Here is a 25289-nt window from a genome sequence, read left to right as displayed (position 1 = left end):
CAGTAAAGTAAAAAAAATGGAAAGGTTTTCAACACAAATGACTGTGGAAGCAAACAAACAACTCCAGAAAGAAGCTGTACATGTGGATAAGAGTACTGGGATTTTATTTTCAAACTCATATTATTTTGCTAAGATTTGTCATTTATTACCAAAATTCTGCATCAAATCTGCATGTGTAAACATACCCCAATTGTCAACATTTAAACCTCAATGCATAGTAAATATCATGAATAGCTTTTCAACCAATGATAAAAGCAGCCCCATTTTTTTTTATTCACTAATGATGTGTCTGAGCGGCAAATATCTGACTTCATTAGATGTACAATTAATTTCACTATAGAACTTGTGATGTTTGTTAGGGTTATGTGGAATAATACTGTAATATCTGGGTAGCAAATCAAAACTAGCACACTACTTATATACAAAAGTTGTCAATTGACACCATACATTTTTCTAACTGTTTATGATCACAAAAAAAGAGAAGAATAGAGAAAAAGGAAACAAAGAATACCTGTCCAGGTCTTGCATTTTCACACACAAACGTATCATAAAACATTGCAAACTGAGGGGCATTGTCATTTACATCCAGAATGAGTATGTAAACCGTGGCTCTTGTGGTTTGTTTGGGATTATCTGTAAAGCAAAAATACAAGAAACGTTTATGCTAAAAACGAATTATGATGGTACATGATATAGATAAAGTAAACTCAAGAAATACACGTTTCATGTCAAAAATAATAATTAGCATTAAACTATAGCCGTTCCTCAAGTTATGATATTGATTCATTTTTGGATGACTATTGTAACTTGAAATTATTGAAATTTGAAACCATAATTATATGAAGAGCACCTGAAATGTCAACTCAGAATATTCAAAATAAACATTAAGGGGAATGGCATTATATAAATAACATTTCTGTGAAAAAAAAAGATTTAACTTTTGGTCACAAACTGTATTAAATAAATAAATAAAATCCTGCATTTTTAACACTGACTACTACTAGGCCACTTCTTGATCTGTAGAGAAAGATTTGCAGCAGTGCCTTCTCACTAACATCACAGGTTACACTGAAAGGTAAACACTTTTATGTAGCTAACACAGGATCCATCATTCACGAGGGGTGATAAGCTGTGACTATCTACTCCCGCTCCCTACAAAATGATCTCTGAACAGGTCACACAGCATGTCTAGAGCAGTCTCCATAAAAAGTCAATAGGTGCCTTCCTGTCCATTGTGTGAATGACCCATGAGGCTGCTGTAAAGAACATCTTTAAATTATTCTAAGGGCAGCATGTGGTTCTTATGGGTGGAAATAAATTGTCCTGCTCTAAGTTATAATAATAATAATCTTTATTTGTATAGCGCCAACTTATTCCGCAGCAAAAGTTGTGTACATTTGCACATCAAAGAGGTCCATAGAGGTCTACGGGAGGTGCACACATGTACACATATATACGCTCACGTATGCACAAAATGCCAAGCAGACTTCTGCCAATCGGAACCTTGATTCACGTAATAGCCATTTAAATCATGTGAACTAGCAGTGTCTGCGCAAATACGCACAGTAATTGCACATGCATGCATGCAAAGGGAACTCATTCTCTGCACAAAACAGTTGCGCTGGAGCAAGCACTACACATATGATGCCACCCTTAATGCTGTTAAATGCAGCTCAGGTGGGGTGGCAGCCCCTATAGTCATGTACAGACAAAAAAAATCTACAATCAGAAAATAAAAGCAGATTAGGAAAATGTATTACTATTTGGTTTTAATTAATGCAAGTACAAAAAAAATGAAGATATAGTTCCTTTAAGGAAAATATGTGAATATAACTCACATATAAAGCAAGCCTTCACATATACATGCCAGTAAGAGCTGTTGAATTCTCGTAAATCACTTTGGCAGTACAGAACATGTAGCATTGTACTGTACCATAGAGAAACTGTACCTGTTTATAAAAAAAATGTCAGTTTGAATTATGGTATGTTGTTGAGTCGAAACTGGAATGGTTTTACATGTTAGGCATTGTGCACGTCTTCATCGGGGGCTCTGTTTGGAAACTCCAGCTCATCGTCTTGCTAAACCATTAATGTGCCAACAGCACCACTAGAATCCATAGACCTACATTCAACAATGAAGCTAGCCTTTATTTTTGCATTAAAAAAAAGAAAATAATATTAGAGTACCAACCATGTGCGACCGAAACCACTTGAAGACCGCAGAACCAACCCAACTATACTTGCCTTACAGTACTTTTATTTTCACAACAGAGAATGCTTCTAATTTATTGGACACTAAGTTACCCATCATAGTTTTACACAATATTACTGGTGCAGTGATGCAAATGCTTTTTTCTCTCCTCCCGTTTAAGCAGAAACCAGTCTTCCCCATTCTTCCAATTGGTAATTTAGGAAGCTATGGTTAATATAGACCACCAATCAATATATCCAATCAGTGAAGCAGCTGATTGATTTATATATATATATATATATATATATATATACCGCTAGATTGGTTGATGTAGACCGCCAATCAGTATATCCCATCAGTGAGGCAGCTGATTGGCAGATATTGGAGGAGTGTCAATTTTTAGAGGGTTTAAAAGGACTCCACAGACACCTTCCCCTGATGACACTGGTCTATCCAGCGAAACATATCAGAGGTGAATCTTTACTTTTTAATTTGCTAAAAGGCAGCATAGCAATGTCCATAGACCATTCTACTGCAGCTAGCAATACCTGATATCTAGTTTTTTTGTACTGGGCAAGTTAAACAACTTGTCATGATGCCAATTCAATACATTCTGATGCCAACCAGTAAATAAAAAATGTACAATAATACATACGTTTCTTTACATGGAATGCAAGTTATATTTTCAGGATGTCCTCACAGTATTGCACAGGTGATGTAATTATTGCTGGTGCCTCAGACATTGCCACAGGTGCTCTTACTATAGGAGATCCTGAAAACATGACCCATTTGGGGTCACTGAGGACTGGAGTTGAGAAACACTGCTGTGTGGCTAATAGATGACATCCATTGAGGCTTTTGTAAGATACAAACAATGTTAAACAATGATACATTTTAAAGCACATATAGTTTGCTTGCAGGTTCAATCTCCATTGATTTGTACAGGTGATTCATTGAGGCTGGGGGTTACCAAATCAAGGTCTGATAAATTGCATCTGTAGAAATTCCTGTGTCCTTTCCAAACAGAGGAGGACAAAGAGTATTATAAATAAGAGCTATATAAATCAAAGGAAAGAAGTGTGTAGGCTTGACTGTGCATGCTATATTCTAAATATGCTGTTTCTTAAAACAGTGACTTGAGATTTGTAACTTTAGAAAATTCACTTATTTTTATTTATTGCCTATCTATTTTAATTTTTACTTGCACATTACTTTTATCTAATCTATCTCTACGATCCCCATTTAGAATGTGCTCCATAGATAACAATGCTGTCCAGTGTGCCTCTTGTGTCATGTATGCATTACTTCAACAGCTGTCTGAGGGTGCATACTGCTGTAAGAAATGTGAGTGTGTTGCTCATTTGGAAGCCCAGATCCTGGATCCAAATGTGCAACACTGAGATCCATTGGCAACAATGAAAAGGAGTTTGTTGCTGGTGGAGTAGACACTTGCTGGGGTAGATGTGTGGAAGTCTGATAGTACAAGGGTGAAGGATGATGAGGCAGATAGGAAGAAGGATAGAGGGAAGAGTGCCAAGGAGACTAGTCCTGAACTGGCACACCCCAACAAGTTCGCAAAGTTGGCAGATGGGGGAATGTCCTTACCTGATTAGCACTGCTGCAGCATGGCATGTCCACTGACTGCTAGGGAAATATATGCATCAGTAAGAAGGGGAATAGGAGTGCAGAACAGGCTAGACAGGCCCTGGTAGCGGAGTACTTAATTATTAAGGGACAGAACAAGGCAATCTGTCACAAAGGCCAGGATCATCAAACAGTGTGTTGTGTTCCTGGCACTCAAATATGACACATCATGGATTGGGTTGACAGATTACTTGGAGGGGTTGGTGAGGACCAAGTGCTCATGGTACATATTGACACCAATGACAAAGTTAGAGGTAGATGGAAGGTCCTTACAAACAGTTTCAGCGAACTAGGCCATAAGCTTAGGGTGAGGACTTATGAAATACTACTTTTACCATACGCCACATCAGAAAAGCAGTAGAAGTTTAGGGAGGCAAACAAGTGGTCAAGAGTTGGAGTAAGAAGGATGCATTTGGGTCCCTGGAGAAGTGAGCTGATTTTGCTGCTGGCTGCCGGTTCTACATAGAGGTTAGCTACATCTCAAATGGCTAGAGGGTTGGAGGAGTGATTAAACTAGGGATGAGTGGGGGTAAACCAAAGAGATAGAGGGGAAGATAGTATATACAGAGACCTGGGACTAAGCAATGAGAATGGGGTTGGGAGGAGTTAGTACAGTTAGAACTGGTAGAACAGCTAATAGGGATACAGTTAATATAAAAATAACCAAATATTTCTAAAATCTAACATGGTATTACAGTATGCAAGACTGAAAAAAGACATTTGTCCATGCAGTACAGCCTATTACCCCCCAATGTTGCTCCAGGATAAGGCAAAAATGACCAATGAGGTAGAAGCCAATTTTCCCCATTTATGGGAAAAAATACCTTCCTGACTCCAATCTGGCAATTGGAATAATGCCTGGATCAACAACCCTTTTGAAGTTATTAATAATTATAACATAAAATATTGTATTGCTCAAGAAAAACACCCTTGAACCTTTTTATTGAATTTTCTATCACCATGTCCTTAGCTAGACAGTTCCATAGTCTCACTGCTTTTACAGTAAAAAACACCCTGTATGTCAGTATAGAAACCTTATTTCCTCTAGACGTAGAGGGCGCCCCCTATTTACTGTCTCAATCCTGGGTATAAATAGATCATGGCATAGATCTCTGTATTGTTCCCTGATATATTCATACATAGTTATTAGGTTGCCCCCTTAGCCATTGTTTTTAAAAAACTAAATAATCCCAATTTTGATAACCTCTCTAGTTATTGTCCACCCATTCTGTTTATTACTTTAGTTGGCCACCTTTTACCCACTTAAGCTCTGATATGTTCTTCTTGAGTACCGGTGGCCAAAACTGTATACAATATTCCATTTCTGTTCTGACTAGTGACTTGTAAGGTGGAAGAACAATGTTCTCGTCATGTGCCCTTAGACCTCTTTTGATGCCCCCCCATGATCCTATTTGTTTTGGCAGCAGCTGCCTGACACAGGTTACTCCAGTTAAGTTTACAGTTAGCTTACATCTCCAAGTCCTTTTCCATGTCAATGTTACCCGATGGCTTCCCATTTCGTGTCTAATGGTGACATGTATTTCCTCTATAACCCTACATTTTTCATTTGCCACTTTTCTGCCCAAGCCCCCAACTTATTAAAATCCTCTTGCAACAGCCTTACATTCTCTCTTGTTTATTTCTTTACATAGTTTTGTTTCATCTGGAAACATTTAAATTTTACTGTGAAATCTATCTACCAGGTCAGTAATAAATGTATTGAAAATAATAGGGCCCAAAACTGACTGCTGTGATACCCCACCACTAATGGTAACCTAATCAGAGTATGTACCATTTATAATCACCCTCCACTTTCTATCACTGAGACAGTTATTTATCCACTTAAACACGTTCTCACCCAGACCAAGCATTCTAATTTCATATACCAATCTTTTATGTGGCACAATGTAAAGCACTTTCGAAAAGTCCAGATACACAAGATCCAGTAACTCTCCCCAGTCCAGTCTAGAATGGTGACTAATGCTATAAGTTTGACCAGTAAGGTTGACAAACTGCAAGTAATAATATCTGGGGAAAACTATGACAAAGTGGGAATAACAGAGACCTAGTTGGACAAAAGCTGTGACTTGACAGTTAAAGGGGTTGTCCCGCGGCAGCAAGTGGGTCTATACACTTCTGTATGGCCATATTAATGCACTTTGTAATGTACATTGTGCATTAATTATGAGCCATACAGAAGTTATAAAAAGTTTTATACTTACCTGCTCCGTTGCTGGCGTCCTCGTCTCCATGGAGCCGACTAATTTTCGCCCTCCGATGGCCAAATTAGCCGCGCTTGCGCAGTCCGGGTCTTCTCCTGTTCTCTATGGGGCTCCGTGTAGCTCCGCCCCGTCACGTGCCGATTCCAGCCAATCAGGAGGCTGGAATCGGCAATGGACCGCACAGAAGAGCTGCGGTCCACGGAGGTAGAGGATCCCGGCGGCCATCTTCACCGGTAAGTATAGAAGTCACCGGAGCGCCGGGATTCAGGTAAGCGCTGTCCTGTTCTTTTTTTCAGTCCCTGCATCGGGGTTGTCTCGCGCCGAACGGGGGGGGGGGGGGTTTGAAAAAAAAAAACCCCGTTTCGGCGCGGGACAACCCCTTTAACTTACAGGTTTAGAGTTTGTTTTGAAGGGATCAAAGAAACTGAAAAGTGGGAGGGGCTTGTCTTTGTGTAAAATTGTTTTAAAGTCCACACTATGGGAAGATATATGTGAGGGAGATGAACATGTGGAGTATTAATGGGTAGAGATACACGAAGGGAAAAACAATAATAAAATCATCTAGGATCTTTCTAAAGGAATAAGAGAAAGCCAATGTTACTCAATAAGGATATAAAGGGGGCAATAAACAATAAAAAGAAAACATTAAATATTTAACATTGAGGGGGTAACACACTGAACTGGATAGATATATCTGTTTTCAGCCTATAATACTATGCTACTATGGTAAACTGCTAAAACAAGAAGGCAGTAAAGAAACAATAAAAAGCTATAAACAAAAGAGAGGTTATCAAAATTGGAGGCATTACGTTAAGAAAATACATGACTAATAGGTGACCTAATAGTTATGTATAAACATCTTAGGGGTTAATACAGGGTTCTCTCACAGGATCTATTTATACCAAGAACTGTTACTGTAACAAGGTGACATACTTTACGTCTAGAGAAAAAAAGGTTTCTGCACCAAAATAGAAAGCGGTTCTTTACTGTAAGAGCAGCGAGAATATGTAACCCTCTACCTGCTGTTAGCTGTTTAGTTGTTCACGAGCTTCGGTGACCCTAAAGCCAAGCTCCCTCTATGTTTTTCGGTTTTGCACTGATTCTTTCAGTTGTGTGATATCCATGCCAGTATCAGGTCTGACAGTATCAGCCATTGTGTCCTTTGGTGGCCGGGTCTTCTTTTGCCACTGATCTGTCCAAGCATTAACCGCTTAGTGACCACCCTATAGTGTTTTTACGTCCTGCAGCTGCAGGACATGTATGGAGGGAGGTAGCGCCGCTATCTCCCTCAATACAGCGCGGGCGTCAGCTGTTTATTACAGCTGACACCCGCGGGCAATAGCCGCGCTCGGCCGTTCGGCCGATCGCGGCTATTAACCCTTTAAATGCCGCTGTCAATTCAGACAGAGGCATTTAAATCCCCCGAACGCTGTTCGGGGGTCCCGCACGGCCCCCCACGGTAAGATCGGGGGATCCGTGCAGGTGTCATGGCAGCCGGGGGCCTAATGAATGGCCCCAGGGCTGCCTTAGCAGACTGCCTATCGCTTGATAGCTTTATCCACACAGGGTGGCTTGATAGACTGCCTGTAAAAAAGCAGTATGACGTAATGCTGTAGCATTACGTCATACTGCAGGAGCGATCAAAGCATCGCATGTTAAAGTCCCCCAGGGGGACTTCAAAGTAAAGTAAAAAAAAGATCAATAAAGTTTTTTAAATTGTAAAAATAAAAAAAAGGTATAAAAGTTTAAATCACCCCCCTTTTGCCATATCAATTACTAAAAAATCTAAATCATAAAATAAAAATATGTATTTGGTATCGTCGCGTCCGTAAAGGTCCGATCTATGAAAGTAGTGCATTATTTTTCCTGCACGGTAAACGTCGTCCGAAAAAAAAAATAAAGAATGCCAGAAATACACTTTTTTAGTTACACTGTCTTCCAGAAAAAATGTCATAAAAAGCGATCAAAAAGTTGTATGTATTCTAAATTGATACTATCGGAAACTACAGGACATCCTGCAAAAATTGAGCCCTTGCACAACTACGTCGACAGAAAAATAAAAAAGTTATTGCGCGCACAAAATGACCGCAGAAAATAATTGAAAAAAATTAAATATCTTTAAAAAAAATACAAGTACTACAGCAAAAAAAAAAACTATATAAGTTTGGTATCGTAGTAATCATACTGACCCATAGAATAAAAATATCAGGTCGTTTTTGTTGCAGTTTGTGCGCCGTAGAAACAGGAAGCACTGAAATATGGTGGAATGTCTTTTTTTTCCCATTTCTCTCCGCTAAGAATTTTTAAAAAGTTTTTCAGTACATTATATGGTACAATAAATAGTGCCATTGAAAAATACAACTCATCCCACAAAAAACAAGCCCCCATACAGCGACGTCTATGGATAAATAAAGGAGCTACGGTTTTTTAAAAGGGAGTAGGAAAAAACAAAAATGGAAAAAAGCAAAAAAGCCTGGTCACTAAGGGATTATGGATTATCTAGCAACTCTGCTCGCATTACATGGCCAAAATCCATAAGTCTGAGCCCGGTCATCTTCCCCTCCAGTGATATATCGGATCTTATGTGATTCAGGATTTCTCTCTTCATTACTCTTGATGTCCAGGGTATACAAAGTCGGTTTCACCAGCATCATAGCTCAAACGCATCAATCCTCCTTCTATTAGCTTTTTTCGCAGTACAGTTTTTACATCCATACATGGCTACGGGGAACACGATGGTTTGCACTAGCCTGCATTAACTTGTGATGTCGATATCCCTACTTTTCCAGATTTTGTCCATGTTTAGCATCACACTTCACCACAATGCTATCCTACATTTTATCACTGGCATAGATTCTCAATCCTTTCACAGAGGGGGGCAGCTAAGTCAGACTAAAGAATATAAAGCCCTGTTCACAGACGTGACTTGACTAAAATCATAAATTTTATTAGAATTCTTAAAAACACACTCTGGGCACAACAAAAAACATAGGTCTAAGTTGTGGAGGGTACAGCGTTCACTCATCAGTGATGTAAAAATTGGAGTGAAGAGTTTAACACCTCAACTTAGAACATTTGATGACACTCAAGGTGTATTAACAATTTATATTCACACTCCAAGGTGGGTCCTTATATGTGAGAACATTTGAAAGTTCTGATAGAAACCTATACACAGATGGTTTTCATAGTGAATTTCAATGGAACCCCCAGGTTGACACCATGAATCTTTTTGTGACAGGTGGCTCAGTGAAAATTACTGGGCATGTCACACCAAATTTGGAGTGATAATTCTCCGGCTGAGGAGGTAATGCTCAGCCTGAGATATTCAGCACTAATCAGTACTGTATTGTTCCTCAGGCTGGGGATTGAAATCCAGCCTGGAACAAGAGTTTATTATTGATCAATACTCCTACTCGTCAGTACTCCTACTCAATGCGTTTCACCACTATGTGTACGTGGATCCTCAGGAGATTTAGTACTTGAAACTTAGTTTTGGTCATAGAGAGTATAAAGGTTGAGTATCACTCAAGTAGAGATAAAATATGAGCTCTTAGCGTTGCTTTGAGCTAACGGGGTTAAGCATCAATTGAGACCCCTGATAGAGTATATTGTTAAAGGTTAGTCCTTTTGATGTAGGACCCCTGTTCTCTGTCATGCTCCAATAGTTTTCATGTATATATATGCAAAGATGTATTCTAATTGGCTATTCTTGTGGAGAGAGGACACACTATGCATATGGTTCTAAGTCTGCGAACCAGTCAGACAAAACCCCAATACTCTCTATAAGTCAGCAGACGTGACAGAGGAGACAGGATAAAATCTCCTTGTAGCAAGATGATTGTTTCCAATGCACAAATGTGCATTCAACTTGGAAACGTCTGACTTAATATGGAGACGGAGCCAATCCTCCTAGTGCTCCATAAGGAAAGGGTTAATTTTTTTTAAAAATTAGAGAGGAGAGCTTCAGCGCATAGATTATGGTAGTGTGCTCACAAGATGCCAGGAATCTCTATTAGAGAGTGAATAGCTCAAAGAAAAAGCAAATCATAGCAGAAGATAGTTCCCATCGCCTTGATGGTAGGCTAGGGAGTGCGAATCTTTAGATTCTCAATCCTGGTCAATTTTTGAACCAAGGATGTTGAAGCCTCGCATGTATTCTATGGCCTGAATTCAGGTAGAGGCCCATTTTTTCACTTTCAGTTTTAATCTTCCATATCAGCTGCTTCAGACCTGCTTCTGTTTCGCATGGGATAATGCAAACTCACCAAAAGAGTTCAAGAGGGGATGAACGCCTTTCTTGAGTTCAAAAACATGTTATTCAAAAAAAGACAATTATTCAGAAGGGCTGTTTATTCAAGGAGTTTCTCTGACTGCCAGATTGGAGTCAGGAAGGATTTTTTTCTGCCTAAAATGAGGAAAATTATTTCCTCTCTATTGAGGTTTTTTACCTTGGTCTAGATGAACATAACAAGAAAATAGGCTGATCTGGATGGACACAAATCTTTTTTCAGCGTAAAATACTATGCTACTATGAGTTTATTCTATACACATTTGTTTGATATCTCATGCTATATGTCTCAGGATATGTGATGTTTAGAGATAAGTTAAGTAGACTACATCCATATCTATGTCCTTATCTGCTTATTTGTAACATATATCTGGGAATGAAAGTCCAAACACTTCCTTTCTGCTATTTATTTTAATATAGCCATTACATTTTAAATTATGTAAATAAATTGACAATTTTAAATATTTGTAAACTTCTTTTTGGTAAACTCTGAAAATAAATCACTTTGCTTCTATGATCCTCTATTTTGTCCACAGACTATTGGAATTGCTGCAGCCATTGCTAGAAGCCCTTTGCCTGTGTACCACCATCTAGTGATTGAGAGCAAAGAACATCCTATTGCCAGTGTCAGATAGGCTCTGGTACCCTCTGTATATTTCACATGTTGTACCCTGATGGTTTCTAGTTTTACTAGGCACATAACTATTGTGAAATCTCTAGTGTTATGAGAAGCTTAATCCACCCAGTTTTTATTAATATAAACCCTTTCTAGACCAGAGTTTTCTATTTATTTTTTCATCCTCATCTTCCAAAGGCCATTTTACTTCCTTCTAAGTAGCTGTTTGAGGGCTTGTTTTTCTGTGGGGCAAGTTGTTTATTTCATTATACCATGTAATGGACTGAAAATGTTTTAAACATTTTTAAAGTAGGTTCATTTTGGGGGATTTTATTTTTACAGCGTTCACACAGTGTGGTAAAATGACCTGCTTACTTTATTCTTTAGATCAGTGTGATAGTGGAAAAAACAAATTTATATTTTATGTTTTTACTACTTTTAAAAAAATCTAAATTATTTTTTTTCAAACAAAATTGTTTTCCATCACCATTATCTGAGAACTATAACTTTTTATTTTTTTTTATTACTTGTCCTGTGTGGAGATGTGTTTTTCATGGGGCCAGCTGTAATTGTTTATTATTATTAGATTTTGTCACATATGACCTTTTGACTTTTGGTGATGGGGTGCCCTAAAATAAACAATTCTGACAATGTACTTTTTTGTGGTCTTCTCTGTGCTGGTTAAATATTCTGTTATTTTAATATTTTGGACTTTCACAGACATGGTGTATGATTATAACATTTTATAGCAGAAATAGAAATAGCGGGGTTTGAACTTTTAATATTTGTTGTATTTTTAAAACTAAATTAAACTTTTTAACATTTTGCTTTAGCCCCTGTAGTGGACTTGAGCATTCAATGAATTCCAGTTGTACTATATACTGCGATACTTCCGTATTGGAGTATATAGCACTTTTCAGTGTTGCCTATTAAGCCCTGCCATAATGATTTCTTCTCTTAACCTTTTGGATTACTCTCTTGATTTAGCCACATTTCTAACATGCAATGTAATGTTAAAGTCAACAAAGCTCTAGCCTGTCCAGTGTTTGATGTGTTTTATCACAAGCACAGCTGATAAAACTAATGAAGCCCTCAATTAGTTGCATAAGATGTGCTTGGTGCAACACTTACTTTGCAAATGTGTGCTCTTATAAGGAATTATTTTCAGGGGAATGAATTCTTGTAAGACTGCAGTAGTCATTTAAATTGGCATTATGTGTTGAATTTGGATATACAGTGTCAGTTGTGTTGAGCTATTTCAATTGTTCTTTTTTTCAATCAAACACCTGGAAGTTTGTAAATTTGGCAAATACACCTAATTTGCAATGGGTCACTGTGAAGTCTAGTAAATCTTAACCTTTAATTAGAATAGCCTATTCTACATGAGCGTCCAGTCTATCTTCAAGGCTTTACATTATTTTTTTTCCTACTAGTTGTGGAAGCGTGGTTATCGCTATTGATAAGGCAATTAAAGACATATATGTGCATCTAGCAGTATGATTACAGATTGTTTATAGCTCAGTAGCTATTATTTAAATACTAACTGGTATGGTTATCTATATAGAAGCATGGCATGTTGGTCTACTGAACGGATCCTCTATGTAGTGGAGTAATAGAGTGAAGTTCCCAGATAGGGAGTGTTTGTGAAGAGGTTTATCAAATGATAGCTATTTGTAGGTTCTGAATTACTTTCACGCTTCCTGTATTTTAGATATTGAATGGGAACTTTCTCTCCACGTCTTGTAATCATAGTTTACTTTTTGGAAAGCAGTGAGCAAACTATGCCAAGTTCTGAACCTCCCATCAGCATGGAGCAACAGAAATCTATATTCGTGTGACTAGGCAATCTTTTTTCAGTGCTCACTGATCCAATTTTGCACTCATTTGCCCACTGGAGTCTTGCTTTTCTGTTTTCCTTATACTGTTTGTATTGACGATCAATGCTAAGAAATAATGAGTTGTACATTCAGGAGCGCCATCTTTGTATTCAGCTGAAATTTGCTTGACTGTGCAACATGTGCATTAGAACAATTATTGATATCCTCTTCCGACCCTTTTCATCAACAAGCTGTACACATCCATAGGATCTATTTTCACACAATAGTCTTTCTTGATCACTGCATTTTTGGTATACTCTCATCACCATTGTACAAGAAAACCTCATGAGGTTGGCAGTTTTTGAAATACTGGCCCTGACTAATATTGTCATGCCTTATTCAAAGTCTCCTAGATTGCCTGATTTTCCCATTCTAATATGGATTGAGACAGAAAATGATGTACATAAAACTTGCTCACTTGATTTTCTTGTTCATTCTGGAGACATGTGTAATTTCCATCCAGGGAAGCATCATGTACCCCATTTCCATACAGAGAAGCTGAATTAATGAAACGGCAAGAGCCTCTAGTAAAGGGGCCACTCACTGCATCTCTCATATCTATCTATCTATCTATCTATCTATCTATCTATCTATCTATCTATCTATCTATCTATCTATCTATCTATCTATCTATCTATCTATCTATCTATCATAATGAGATAAAATATATATACTGTATGAATATTTATTTCTCTATATTTATAAAGACGAAAGCCCTCACTCACTGACTGACTCGCCACTAATTCTCCAATTTCACAATGTCGGGAAGAAGCATGAAATTTGGCACAAGCATAGATTATGTCCAACATAGGAAAAGCTAATGGGTCCCAACTCGATTATTCAATTCTAGCACAAAAGAACTAGCGTCCAAATTTTATGTACGGAATCTAATTCTCTCACTTCCCGATGTCATAGAATCTTGAAATTTGACACAAGCATTGATTATGTCATAAATAGGAAAAGCTAATGGGTCCCAACTCGATTATTCAATTCTAAGAGCAAAAGATATAGCGTCCAAATTTTACGTACAGAATCTAATTCTCTCACTTCCCGATGCAACAAATAATTACACAAATTTTTACCGCACAAATGTGAAATTTGCCATGACCATACTTTTCGTAAAAAATATTGGAAATTTAAAGGGTTGCAACTTGATTATTCAATCCTATGCATAAAAGTAAGTGACCCCCAATGTAATGTAACTAATAACACACATCTGTACTGCACAAACTTGCAATCTGGCATGACCATTCCTATGTTATGTAACTAACAACAAATCTGTACCCTTCAATATATGAGACAATTATCTTCTCAGCAAAACAAAACGCATTTAGAAATATGAGTATATACTGACAGGAATAAAACTGACTGGTGTATGTACTGAAAGGCTGTAAAGTACAAAAGGAAGTGGATATGGACTGCTGGGATGGAGTATGCCTTTAAGTATAACAAGGGGCTGCAACCATCAGTCTGGGTAGGAAATTTGAATAAAAAGGGGCGTTTTACCCCTTCAGGGTAACAATGAGGAGAGTGTGTGAGGTGGCACATTCTGTGGGGTGACATTTTCACATACAGTCTGAGATAAATCTCTCTCCTATCTGCCTATACACTGAGAGGAATCTATCTGATCTGTGTGTTATGAGCAGCGCGTGTGAGGTGGACATTCTGTGTAGTGACATTTTCACATACAGTCTAAGATAAATCGCTCTCCTATCTGCCTATACACTGAGAGGAATCTATCTGATCTGTGTGTTATGAGCAGCGTGTGTGAGGTGGACATTCTGTGTAGTGACATTTTCCCATACAGTCTGAGATAAATCTCTCTCCTATCTGCCTATACACTGAGAGGAATCTATCTGATCTGTGTGTTATGAGCAGCGTGTGAGAGGTGGACAATCTGTGTAGTGGCATTTTCACATACAGTCTGAGATAAATCTCTCTCCTATTTGCCTATACACTGAAAAGAATCTGATCTGTGTGCTATGAGCAGTGTGTGAGAGGTGGACATTTTGTGGAGGGAAATTTTTACATACAGTCTGAGGAAAATTTCTCTTCTATCTGCCTATACGCTGAAAGAATCTAAGTTACCTGTGTGTAATAAACAATGTGTGAGGGGTGGACATTTTTACATACAGTCTGACAAAAATCTCTCTTCTATCTGCTTATATACTGAGAAAAATCTAACTGACCTGTGTGTAAAGAGCAGCGAGGAAACATTGCATGGTTACCTCCCCGTGGTGTTTCCTGGGTAACGCAAAGAACCATGCAAAATGGTGAACATATTTTTTTCCTCGGTATCTCTAAAGTAACCACGATGAAAGGTAGTAACTGGCAGCATACAAGGATGTAGAAAGATGCAAAAAAGCTTTTATTGCCCCATTACAAGATAGTAGCAACGTTTCGGCCTGGTGGCCTTCCTCAAGCTAATGGTTTCCACCAGGCCGAAACGTTGCTACTATCTTGTAATGGGGCAATAAAAGCTTTTTTGCATCTTTCTACATCCTTGTATGCTGCCAGTTACTACCTTTCATATTGGACTTTGCTTTGAGCCTGCCTGGTTTGGGCTCCTTTCTGGCGTTTCTGCATCAAGCTGCCTGACCCTAGACGAGGGATTACTGCTGTGCTGCTGGGAACATTTCTGTATATGTTTAAAGTATTGCCTTTAAAGTAACCACGACTCCATAAGATTTTCCGTGTGAACACCAGATAAACGCCAGTACCAAATTAACTCGGGCGAAGCCGGGTATATCAGCTAGTTTATCATATGTCCATCAGTTTAGTCTATTACTCCCTAACATTCTATTATATGTATTGTATGTATTCCTTAATATATTTTGTAATATTTTTTATAAATACTTTATCCATAGAGTTTTAAATAATGATTGAGTTTTGCACTTTTAGTTTATATTATGAATTCAGCTGAAGTACTTTAATTTTGCTTCCATTGATATCATTCAATTAATATTTTCTTGATTGTGGCATAGTTTTTAATGTTAAACTCTTTTTTTTTTACTTTTTCTATTACTGAGTTACCAAAATAAACACTAAAGACGAACTACTGCATTGCTACTATTACAGGTTTTGAATATATTTTGTTTAGGGCAGAACTTGTGTTTGTGGATATGCAGTTGGTGATTAATACTGGTCTGAATATACAGAATATCTGCTGTTTATTGAATGCTAATGCTCTTCAAGTGTTCATTGTAACATTGTAAAGTGAACATTATTATTTGCTAACTAGGCTCCTAATTCAATGCTGAATAATTAATGTATCTTTTTACTGGTTGGATCTTCAATAGAGCTTCAACTCTTATGCAAAACAATGCCAAATTCTGGCTGCTTAGTCAACACTAAGTGCAGTTTAGGAGATTATTGAATACTGTTTATAGATTGAACTCAATAATAAAATAAAATGCACTAATCTCCTAAACGCTCTTCAGTGGTGACTGCATGCATCATTTGATTCAGTGTCTATGTAAAGAATTTGAAGCTCAGTATCTAAAAAGTGGAAATCTGACTTTAATATAAAAATGTATTTAAAATGTCATTATCCTAAAAAAATGAAAAAAAAATAAAACAATAATTGGACAAAAAATTGTAGAATTGAGATTTTTTTTTTATTTTTGATGAGCAAAACAACAGTGGCTGTGGAATTTCCACTCTCAGAAATGTTATGGATTTATACTCTGGAATTTAACCCTTGAAATTACCCATTGGGACCCCACGATTATATCACAGGGGTCTGATGGGTAACGGAGGGAGACCCCTAGCTCTCTTAGCCTTTTACATGCCATGATAGAACTGGCTGCGGCATGTAAAGGGTTAAACACCGGGGATCCGAAGTTTCTTCAGTCCCTAATGTTAGAGCAAGTGCCCTACTGTAAGTCAACAGCTGAACACCGGCTCACTTAAAAGATGGCCCTGCAGAAAAGAGAGCCTTAATGGCCATGATTAAAAGACATGTGGGTGGTCTATAAGGTCATTTAATAAAGGAGTTTTCACGCTTCAGCAAATAGTTACTTATAGAATGAAAATTCTAGAAAATAACATATAAGCCTGCCGTGATTGGGTATACTATTTTCTACGTTTAGTATCAATACATTTGGGTAAAAGTTGTAGACTTTGACCCCTCCCAGTAAATCATGCCTACTTCCTTTTGCTCTTTTCAAAACAGTAAAGTGTCAAGTGAAGTTGCAAATTTTTGTGCTAAAAAATATTATGTGTGATTTTTTTTAAAGCAGCTTACTGGCATAACCTGGTAAATACTGGGGGCTATTATGTACTAGCCTGTCATGGCTTTCAAGATTTCTCTGCTTCCTGTTTTCTAAAGGAAGATTTCAGGCTCAAACTAGTGTTTTAGCATGGATGTTTTTTATTTCTCTGAACAATTGATCAATAAAAGAAGTACCCATTCATTGCTGCACCAAAGGCCTGTTGTGCACAAGAGATGACACCACATTATTCTCACTACATATCTCGTAGCAAATTTTCAAAATGTTGTCCATCAGACTTTTCAGCAGTCATTAGGTGGATGTCATCAGTTGTCATCATTCCACTCCTTATAAATCTGCATGGGAACTTTCATGCACTATTTTGGATGACCACATCCTCCACTATAGGTGACAAATTGAGGAATTAGTCATGTCAGGATTTATGTTTTTTCACACAAGCCTGTTGAAATTAAATTTTCATTGTATAGTTTTTAGAGATGAGCGAGCGTACTCGGCCACGCCCCTTTTTCGCCAGAGCGCCACGATTTTTGAGTACTTCCGTACTCGGGCGAAAAGATTCGGGGGGCGCCGTGGGTGAGTGGGGGGTTGCAGCGGGGAGTGGGGGGAGAGGGAGAGAGAGAGAGCTCCCCCCTGTTCCCCGCTGCTACCCCCCGCTCTGCCACGCCACGCCCCCCGGCGCCCCCCCGAATCTTTTCACCCGAGTACGGAAGTACTCGAAAATAGCGATACTCGATCGAGTAATTACTCGAAACGAGTAGGTTCGCTCATCTCTAATAGTTTTCCTTTAAATCTGGATTCCTCCAGTTTTATTGCTTAATTTACATTGCAGCAATGTTCACACTGTAAAATACATTTCACAGTGCAGAAAATAAATCCTGCATACTTACTACACGTTCTTGTAGATCCTTACTGTATTTAAGACTAGCCCTGAAACTTCATAGTTCATAGCATGTACCTTATGTCATGCACTAGACAGTCGTATTAGCAAACATCTGCGCGGGTGTATCCTTCCCCTGTCATGCATGGCCTTCTCTTCTCTGGTACAGAGTCTTACTTTCTCTGACTTATCAGAGCAGTCAACCTCACAATTGTCCCATGAAAGAACCTTTCCAAGACTGTGATGGCAACAACATAGCTATGCAGTTGCAGAGACCGCAGTTTTGACTTTCTTCAAGCAAAATCCAGCATTCGTGCAACACCATACCATGCCGGCTTTGAAAAAAATCCAAATTGCATCAAATTCTGAAGAGAAACAATCTTTATCCATTTCATAAAATCCTGAAGCAGCAACTTTTTCCTTGAGATACAAATCATCATATTATTTACTGTGACTGGCTGTTATGGAACGTGGAACTGCAACTGGATTTTACAACCTTCATCATTTGCACTCATGAGTCCAAATTCAACCATGTTGGAACATTCTAAATGCATAGCCAACAGGTTTAGGCAAGACTGATTCCACAGACTGTTAGGGCATGTCACAACCCATGGCAGTGAAGCACTACCATCTGGCTAGGTACAGTTAGCCAACATCTACTACGGTCTTTATGAGGAAACCTTCCACAGAGAATGATATCTGCAGTTCATTTAAGAAGACATTGATACTTTCATGTAAGAATTACCAGTTACAGAGTTTCGTAGGAGACATACTTCCGGCAGATCAGTGCCTCAGTGCATCAGTCAAAACTCATTTGAGTGACGCTTTTAAGGATTGCCTCATTGTGACCCATAAAGCAAAACCTGTTGGTTACCCAGATCCCACGCCACTTGATTTTTACATCTGGGGAAGCTGAAGAGATAATTTATGCCAAACCTGTGAGCAACATGAGAACCCTGCGGCAAAAAAATTGTGGGTGCAGTTGATCAATTAATGCTAAACTAATTATCTGCTATTGAGTATCAGTGCCTCCTTTGTACACAGCTTTGCATTGCAGCAGATGGGCATGTCAAGAACACATTGACATAAGCCATTTGCTCTTCCTACACTTAAATAAAAACATATTTTGCACTTAAAGTCATTTTCACCCTGCTTTCCATGCATATAGTTTCCTAGTATTATACATCAGCAATGTGGGTTAGCCAACCTCATTATTGGCCCTGTCACATTGCCTGGAACACCCTGTATAGTATAATATTACTAAGAGTTGAATACGAGGGCATCATGAAGAAGAACATGGCAGATGACATTTAATCTTGAATATCTACAGTAAGGAACCTATACCAATGCATATTCATTGAATGGAATGCCGCAGGGGATAACGGAACAAGCAACGAACTTGTATACTTGTAAACCAAGCAACAATACTTAATGCCAGACAGCGACCATAGAAACAAATAACAATTTAACCCCACAGCACAAAAGTAGGCCTCTTTCACACGGGCAACAGCGATATCGCCGCAAGAAAATTGCAGCAATGTCACATTGGTGTTCTGTGCCATATTGATGCATTTTCTTGCGGTGATATTGCAATTTTGTAGCGCTCATTTGCCAGGATTTTCGGGGGAGCATGAAATACAAGCCCTACCCTGAATATAAGCCTTCGAGCTCCTGCACACTTGCGGTTTTCTTGCCCGTTTTTTTCACGCGATATCGCTGCGTTCTTTTTATGCGATTGTCACCGAGACTTTCTAATGTTAAAAACACATCGCACAAAAATTGCAAAACACCAACTTGCGATGCGTTTGTAACATTAGAAATAGAGTTGAGCGAACATACTCTGCCGAGCTTGATGCATACTCGATGGTGTTCGTTACTCAAACGAGCATCAAGCCATGTTCGACCCCGCCCCAGTTTTTGGCTCCTCCCCGCTATGACGTGCCTGTTTTGGCCCCTTACCTGCCGCGACGCAACGCGTGTTAACGGCAATTTTTTTTTGTCTGGCAGGCAGGGGAGAGAGAGAGAGACAGACACTGGCTCTGATTAGCTCTCGAGTGCCATGGCTCAGCCAATCAGAGCTAGCGCTTTCCTGGAAGCGGGGTTTTTGAAGCTTCAATCCAGGGAATGCTGATAGAAGACTTCTAATGAGTGGCAGGGACCTGCGAGTAGAAGTGCGGCAGTGCTGACAGCAATGGTTAAGTAATGCATTTTCCTACTGTAAAAGTTGCATCGCACCACACGAAAACCGCATATTTGTGCGATGCGATGCAACAGAAAAAAAGGCTCCATAGGGAAACATGGGCTACAAAACAGCAAATCGCAGCAATATTTAGCAACCCACTATTTTTTTCTCTTGCAATGTAGAAGACTACAAAACATCTCGAATGTAAAGAAACCCATAGGAAAGCATGGGCGTCACATACATGCAATTTGTAGCAATGTCGCATCACGAGAAAATTGCATGATTTTGTCGCCCATGTAAAACCAGCCTTATGAACATGTTCATAATGTAATGCTTTATCTTAATGCAACCATTAAGTCCTGGACAAACCAAGATGTCCACACCAATTTTCTGCCTGCCTGATGCACACTGTGCATTGGTATCACATCAGTAGTCTGAGACACTACACACTGCTCTGATTGGCCAGCACTACTCACATTAGCATTGCTAGCCGATTAAAGTAGCATGTAGTATCGTATACTATTGATGCACTACCAATGCACAGTGTGCACCAGGTAGTCAGAGGATTGGTGCAGCCATCTTGGTTTGTCTGGGACCGAGGGTTGCTTTAAAGCAGTATGACATACATATGTATGATAGTTATCATATGGGCACAATACAGCTTTAACAGTTGGGACCAGAGAAAATTCTGATCCCAGCCATTTAATCCCTTAAATGTTGAGGTCACTGGCGACCACAGAATCTAAGCAGCCATGTTTGCGAGGTGTTGATGGCTTTCTTAGGGGTCATGTGATGACAAAGGCAACTTCACTACTGAGAATTAAAAATATTTTAAGAAGTTAAAATATTAAAATAAATATTTAAAAAATCTAACTGCTTTTCTCTTTAAAAATGTTTTATTTTGTCAAAAAATACAGAATATTTAAAAAGTACAATTAATTGGTATCATAACTTATATGACCCACACTTTAACACATCAAAATGAAGCAGTCATTATGAGTATGCATCACCATGCAGTTTTCATATTGTTTGGAGCACAACCCCCCTTTACATTTACAATGTTCTGCCTATATGCAATGATGTTTTGCTTGCATAAAAGATGCAATCAACTGACAAAGAAGCACTTTCTCATTTGTTGGCTAATCACTTCCATGTTTACACAGTCAATGATCGAGAACATTAATTCGGTTGATCATTGGCCCATGTAAAAGGCCCTTAAACTGTCTGGGACTGCACCATATGTGCACTGTGATAGCTTACAATTAAGATAATACAGTGAAGTTCATTTTATGTGGAGCAATTTTCTCCAGTAGGGGAGCACCAATCAACAAGATCAGAGCTCAATTGCCCAGGCTTTACACAGGCCAATTCAAACTCTATTCAGTGACAAATGAGGTCAAACGAAGAATATGCTGCAAACATTTTTGTGTTGCCTAAAAGATACAATCATCTGATGAACAGATATTTTTTCGTGTGACTGATCAATGGCTTATCCAGATGGGCAAAAGAACAATTGCACAATTGCTCTTGTACAATAATTGATCCATCTAAAAAGGCTTAAACAGGGATCTTTCAACTAGTTTTAGCCCTACAAGCTAAGCTTACGGGCTAAAATTAGGTGACCCACGGAGTCCGGGGATATAAGTTTTATGCTTACCTTTCCCATTGTTTCCCAGGTGTGAGCACTGAAAGCTGCCGCTGAGTTCATTGAGCAACACTGCTAAATAGTCCACCCATTCAAATTTTTGAATGGGTGGACTACTTAGCAGTGCTGCTCAATGCATTCAGTGGCGGCTTTCAGTGATCACACTTGCATCCCCAAACTCTATGGGACATCTACTTTCAGCCATAAGCATAGCTTTGGGGATAAAAGTAGGTGACTGATTCCCTTGAAGTGTTTTTGTCATCCTATACAAAATGGCAAATAACACAAGTGATATTGCGATCAGTTATTTTTGATAAACTAAGACAGTACTCATAACTAATGTATAGCCGATACTTTTCACTAATAAAACAAGATATGGAAACACTTCTTTTAATCTGTTTGATTTTTTGATTGTAGATTTGTTTATTATATATTCTTTCCATGATTGTACAGGCATCTCAGAACTGCAGCTCGGTGATTTACAACATTTACATGAACCACACAAACCCATAGTTTGGAAATACTGTAACTAGTTGACTACTATAGTAAATAGTTCTAGGTGTGCTCTGTCACCCGTGCGGAGATCACTATGGAATTGGAAGAAGGAGAGCTATATCCACCATCATCTTTGTCAATAGTGGATCCCAGGGTTGCCAACTGGATTTTTTCTGCTATCTGGACAACTTATCCAAAAATAATGGACAGCCAACATTTCTGGAAAACCATAATGAAAGATAAAGATTCTAAGTAATACATGTCTATAATTCAAATAGTGATGTGAACTCATTACGAGCATTTACTGTGAGCTCTAAAATGACAATAATTATACTCAAATTAACCTGTTCAAGTACCTCCAGCTTAAAAAAATCACAGAAGTCCTTTTTTTTGTTATAGACACTGAAAAAAGTGCATATTTATACAGACTGTTCAGGAATTTTTGAACAGTTCATAAACTTGGTGGATCATGTGTAGAGTTGAGCGAACATACTCTGCCGAGCTTGATGCTCGTTCAAGTATTAGCATATTTGATGGTGCTCATTACTCGAACGAGCATCAAGCCGTGTTCGACCCCGCCCCGGTTTTTGGTTCCTCCCTGCTGTGACGTGCCTGTTTTGGCCCCTCCCCGCCGCGACGCAGCGCGCGTCAGTGGCTAATTTTTTGCTTGGCAGGCAGGGGAGAGAGAAAAAGAGAGAGAGAGAGAGAGAAAGAGAGAGAACACGAACCAAGTAAAAAATTAAGCTCGGCACCCGGCATCCCACATACAAAAATGCTCCAGTCTCCCATTGTTGTCAATGGGGTTCGTTACTCGAGTAGAGCTCTCGAATTTTACAAAAAGCTTGACTCGAATAACGTGGACCCGAGCATTTGGGTGCTCGCTCATCTCTAATCATGTGTTATCTGCCTATAGCTGTGATGTGTTACATCTAGATTTTGTAAACGCTTTTAATACTGTACCACAGAATAGTCTTGAATGGAATTTGCAGAAGCCAGGACTAGGGAGCAATCCATTTTGACAGCAACCCATGACAAAACTACTTCTGCTGATGCATTTTCAACACCAATCCAGTATCCTTAACTGTGGCGATGACTAGAGACACTAGATTAGCATTGGGAACACAACAACAGAAATGATTTTGCAATTGGTTGCTGTCAAGATTGATGTTTAGTCACTAAAATAACGTTTTTCAAATAAATTCTGATTCACTGGAAGAGTTAGACCAAACTTTTTCCTTTATGGGTTTCCTTCATACATCTGGCCAAGTGTGGCCTGTCCTGTTTCCTCGAAGTGTAGATCAGGCTGGTGAGGTTTTTTTTATTACCTATTTATGTCTCTGCATGGTTAAATAATTGATAAAGAGAAAAAAACCGCAGAGTTGTTGTGATACATACTCAAATGATGTGGATGGAATTGGAAGTAAAGAGTCAGTTCTTGCTGATGATACAAAACTTTGCAGGATACTTTAAACTCAGCTTAATAGTAAAACTGACATCTAGACCTAGATAAGCTGTCAGCATGGGTAAGAGCATGGCAGATGAATTTTATTGTTAGGAAATGTAGAGTAATGCATCTAGACCACATAAATCGTATTACTGCAAATACACTGAAAGGAATAAAACTAGGGATTACAGAACAAGAGACGGATTTAGGTATTCTGGTTTCAAGTAAGCTAAGCAGGAATACTCAACGTTGAGCAGTAACAGCAAATAGAAAATTTAGGGTGCAAAAAAAGAGAAATAACTCCTAACTCCAACATAATACCACACTTCTATGTAAGACCACATCTCAAATATTGGATTCAGTTTTTGGATTCAATATTGTAAAAATTATATAAAAGAGCCATAGAAAGTTCAAGGTAGGCCACTGGCTTCATAAATGGATTGGAGGATCTTTGTTATAATGAGGTTAGAAAAAGTGAGTTGATCTCAGTAACAACATGATTTAGAGGTGTTTTTATTTACATGTATAAGTATATGTGAGGGCAATGCAAAGAAGTGGCACATTATTTTTTCAAAGTCTGTATAAAGGACAAGCGAACATTCATCATGTGTGAAGGAAAGGTGACTTAGACATTACTATAAGAAAGGGCTCTACATATTTAAAGCAGTCGAACTATAGAATTCCCTATCCCAAGGAATAGCAATGGCAGATATTTAGTTAACATTTAAAAATAACAAATGGTCCACGTAGACTTTTTAAAACCTTTTTTTATAAACCTGAGAATAAGCAGTAAACTGCCTGAGATTTTTGCACTTCTGGGGTGAGGAATAGAGAGATCTACAACATTTCATGAAGGGGTATAGACATCCATGGTGTATCATGCTTCTTTCAGTCTATGGCAGGCATATTGTGCTGTGTCTTCCTCTTCCCTCAGCAGGATATAGGGTTTTTCTCTCTCTATCTCCTTCATGGAGCTAAAAGTCCAGGCAGAGATCAGAGAGTTTCCTGAAGTCAGTGTCCCTCACCACTGATTATCTGGGGCATCATAAAAAAAGTTGGACTTATACACCGGGGCCTCGTGGTGGTTCTGTTGACACAGTTGGCGCTCCCTGGGCTTGTAATATATACTACTACATAGAGGAATTTTCTTATATAAGGAAATTTCTGTATGAGAAGAAATTGGGGCATTTAATAAATATTGAGTTAATTACAGTACCTAGTGCATAATACATTCATAGTGAGCCTGAATTGTAAAAAGTTTTTTTTTCTTTATTGTTCTATTTGTAATTGCAAAAAGTAAATTAATGACATGCAAAATTATGTGAAAGGAAGAGAATTTTACCCAAACATTATATGTATCAACTGTTTAATTGTTTTCAATTAAATACTAAAGTCAAACAATTAATTTATTTAGAGCACCATTCAACAAAACTTAACTGTAAAGAGGCAACCATCTATTCATAATTAAATAATATAGTTTTTTTTAATCATTGTACTTGGCTATTCAGTAAAGACAGATGGTTGGCTGTACTGAGCAACATGTCCTTTTGAAGGTACATTTAGAACTTGGACCTTG

The 25289-nt window shown here is 38.5% G+C and overlaps 1 protein-coding gene across 1 annotated transcript in view; it reads right to left on the bottom strand.

The window, feature by feature from the left end:
- LOC136578963 (cadherin-10) overlaps positions 1-25289 on the bottom strand; it is a 356335-nt gene that overhangs the window by 83949 nt on the left and 247097 nt on the right. Inside the window, exon 8 of the mRNA XM_066579189.1 lies at positions 512-633. Within this exon, the coding sequence (XP_066435286.1) occupies positions 512-633 (122 nt within the window). The remainder of the gene's footprint in view (positions 1-511; positions 634-25289) is intronic.

This window comes from Eleutherodactylus coqui, chromosome 9, assembly GCF_035609145.1.
Source record: "Eleutherodactylus coqui strain aEleCoq1 chromosome 9, aEleCoq1.hap1, whole genome shotgun sequence".
In the NCBI taxonomy this organism is placed as follows: Eukaryota; Metazoa; Chordata; class Amphibia; order Anura; family Eleutherodactylidae; genus Eleutherodactylus; species Eleutherodactylus coqui.
Note: the sequence above shows the minus strand (reverse complement) of the source record. Positions and strands in the feature narration are given on the sequence as shown.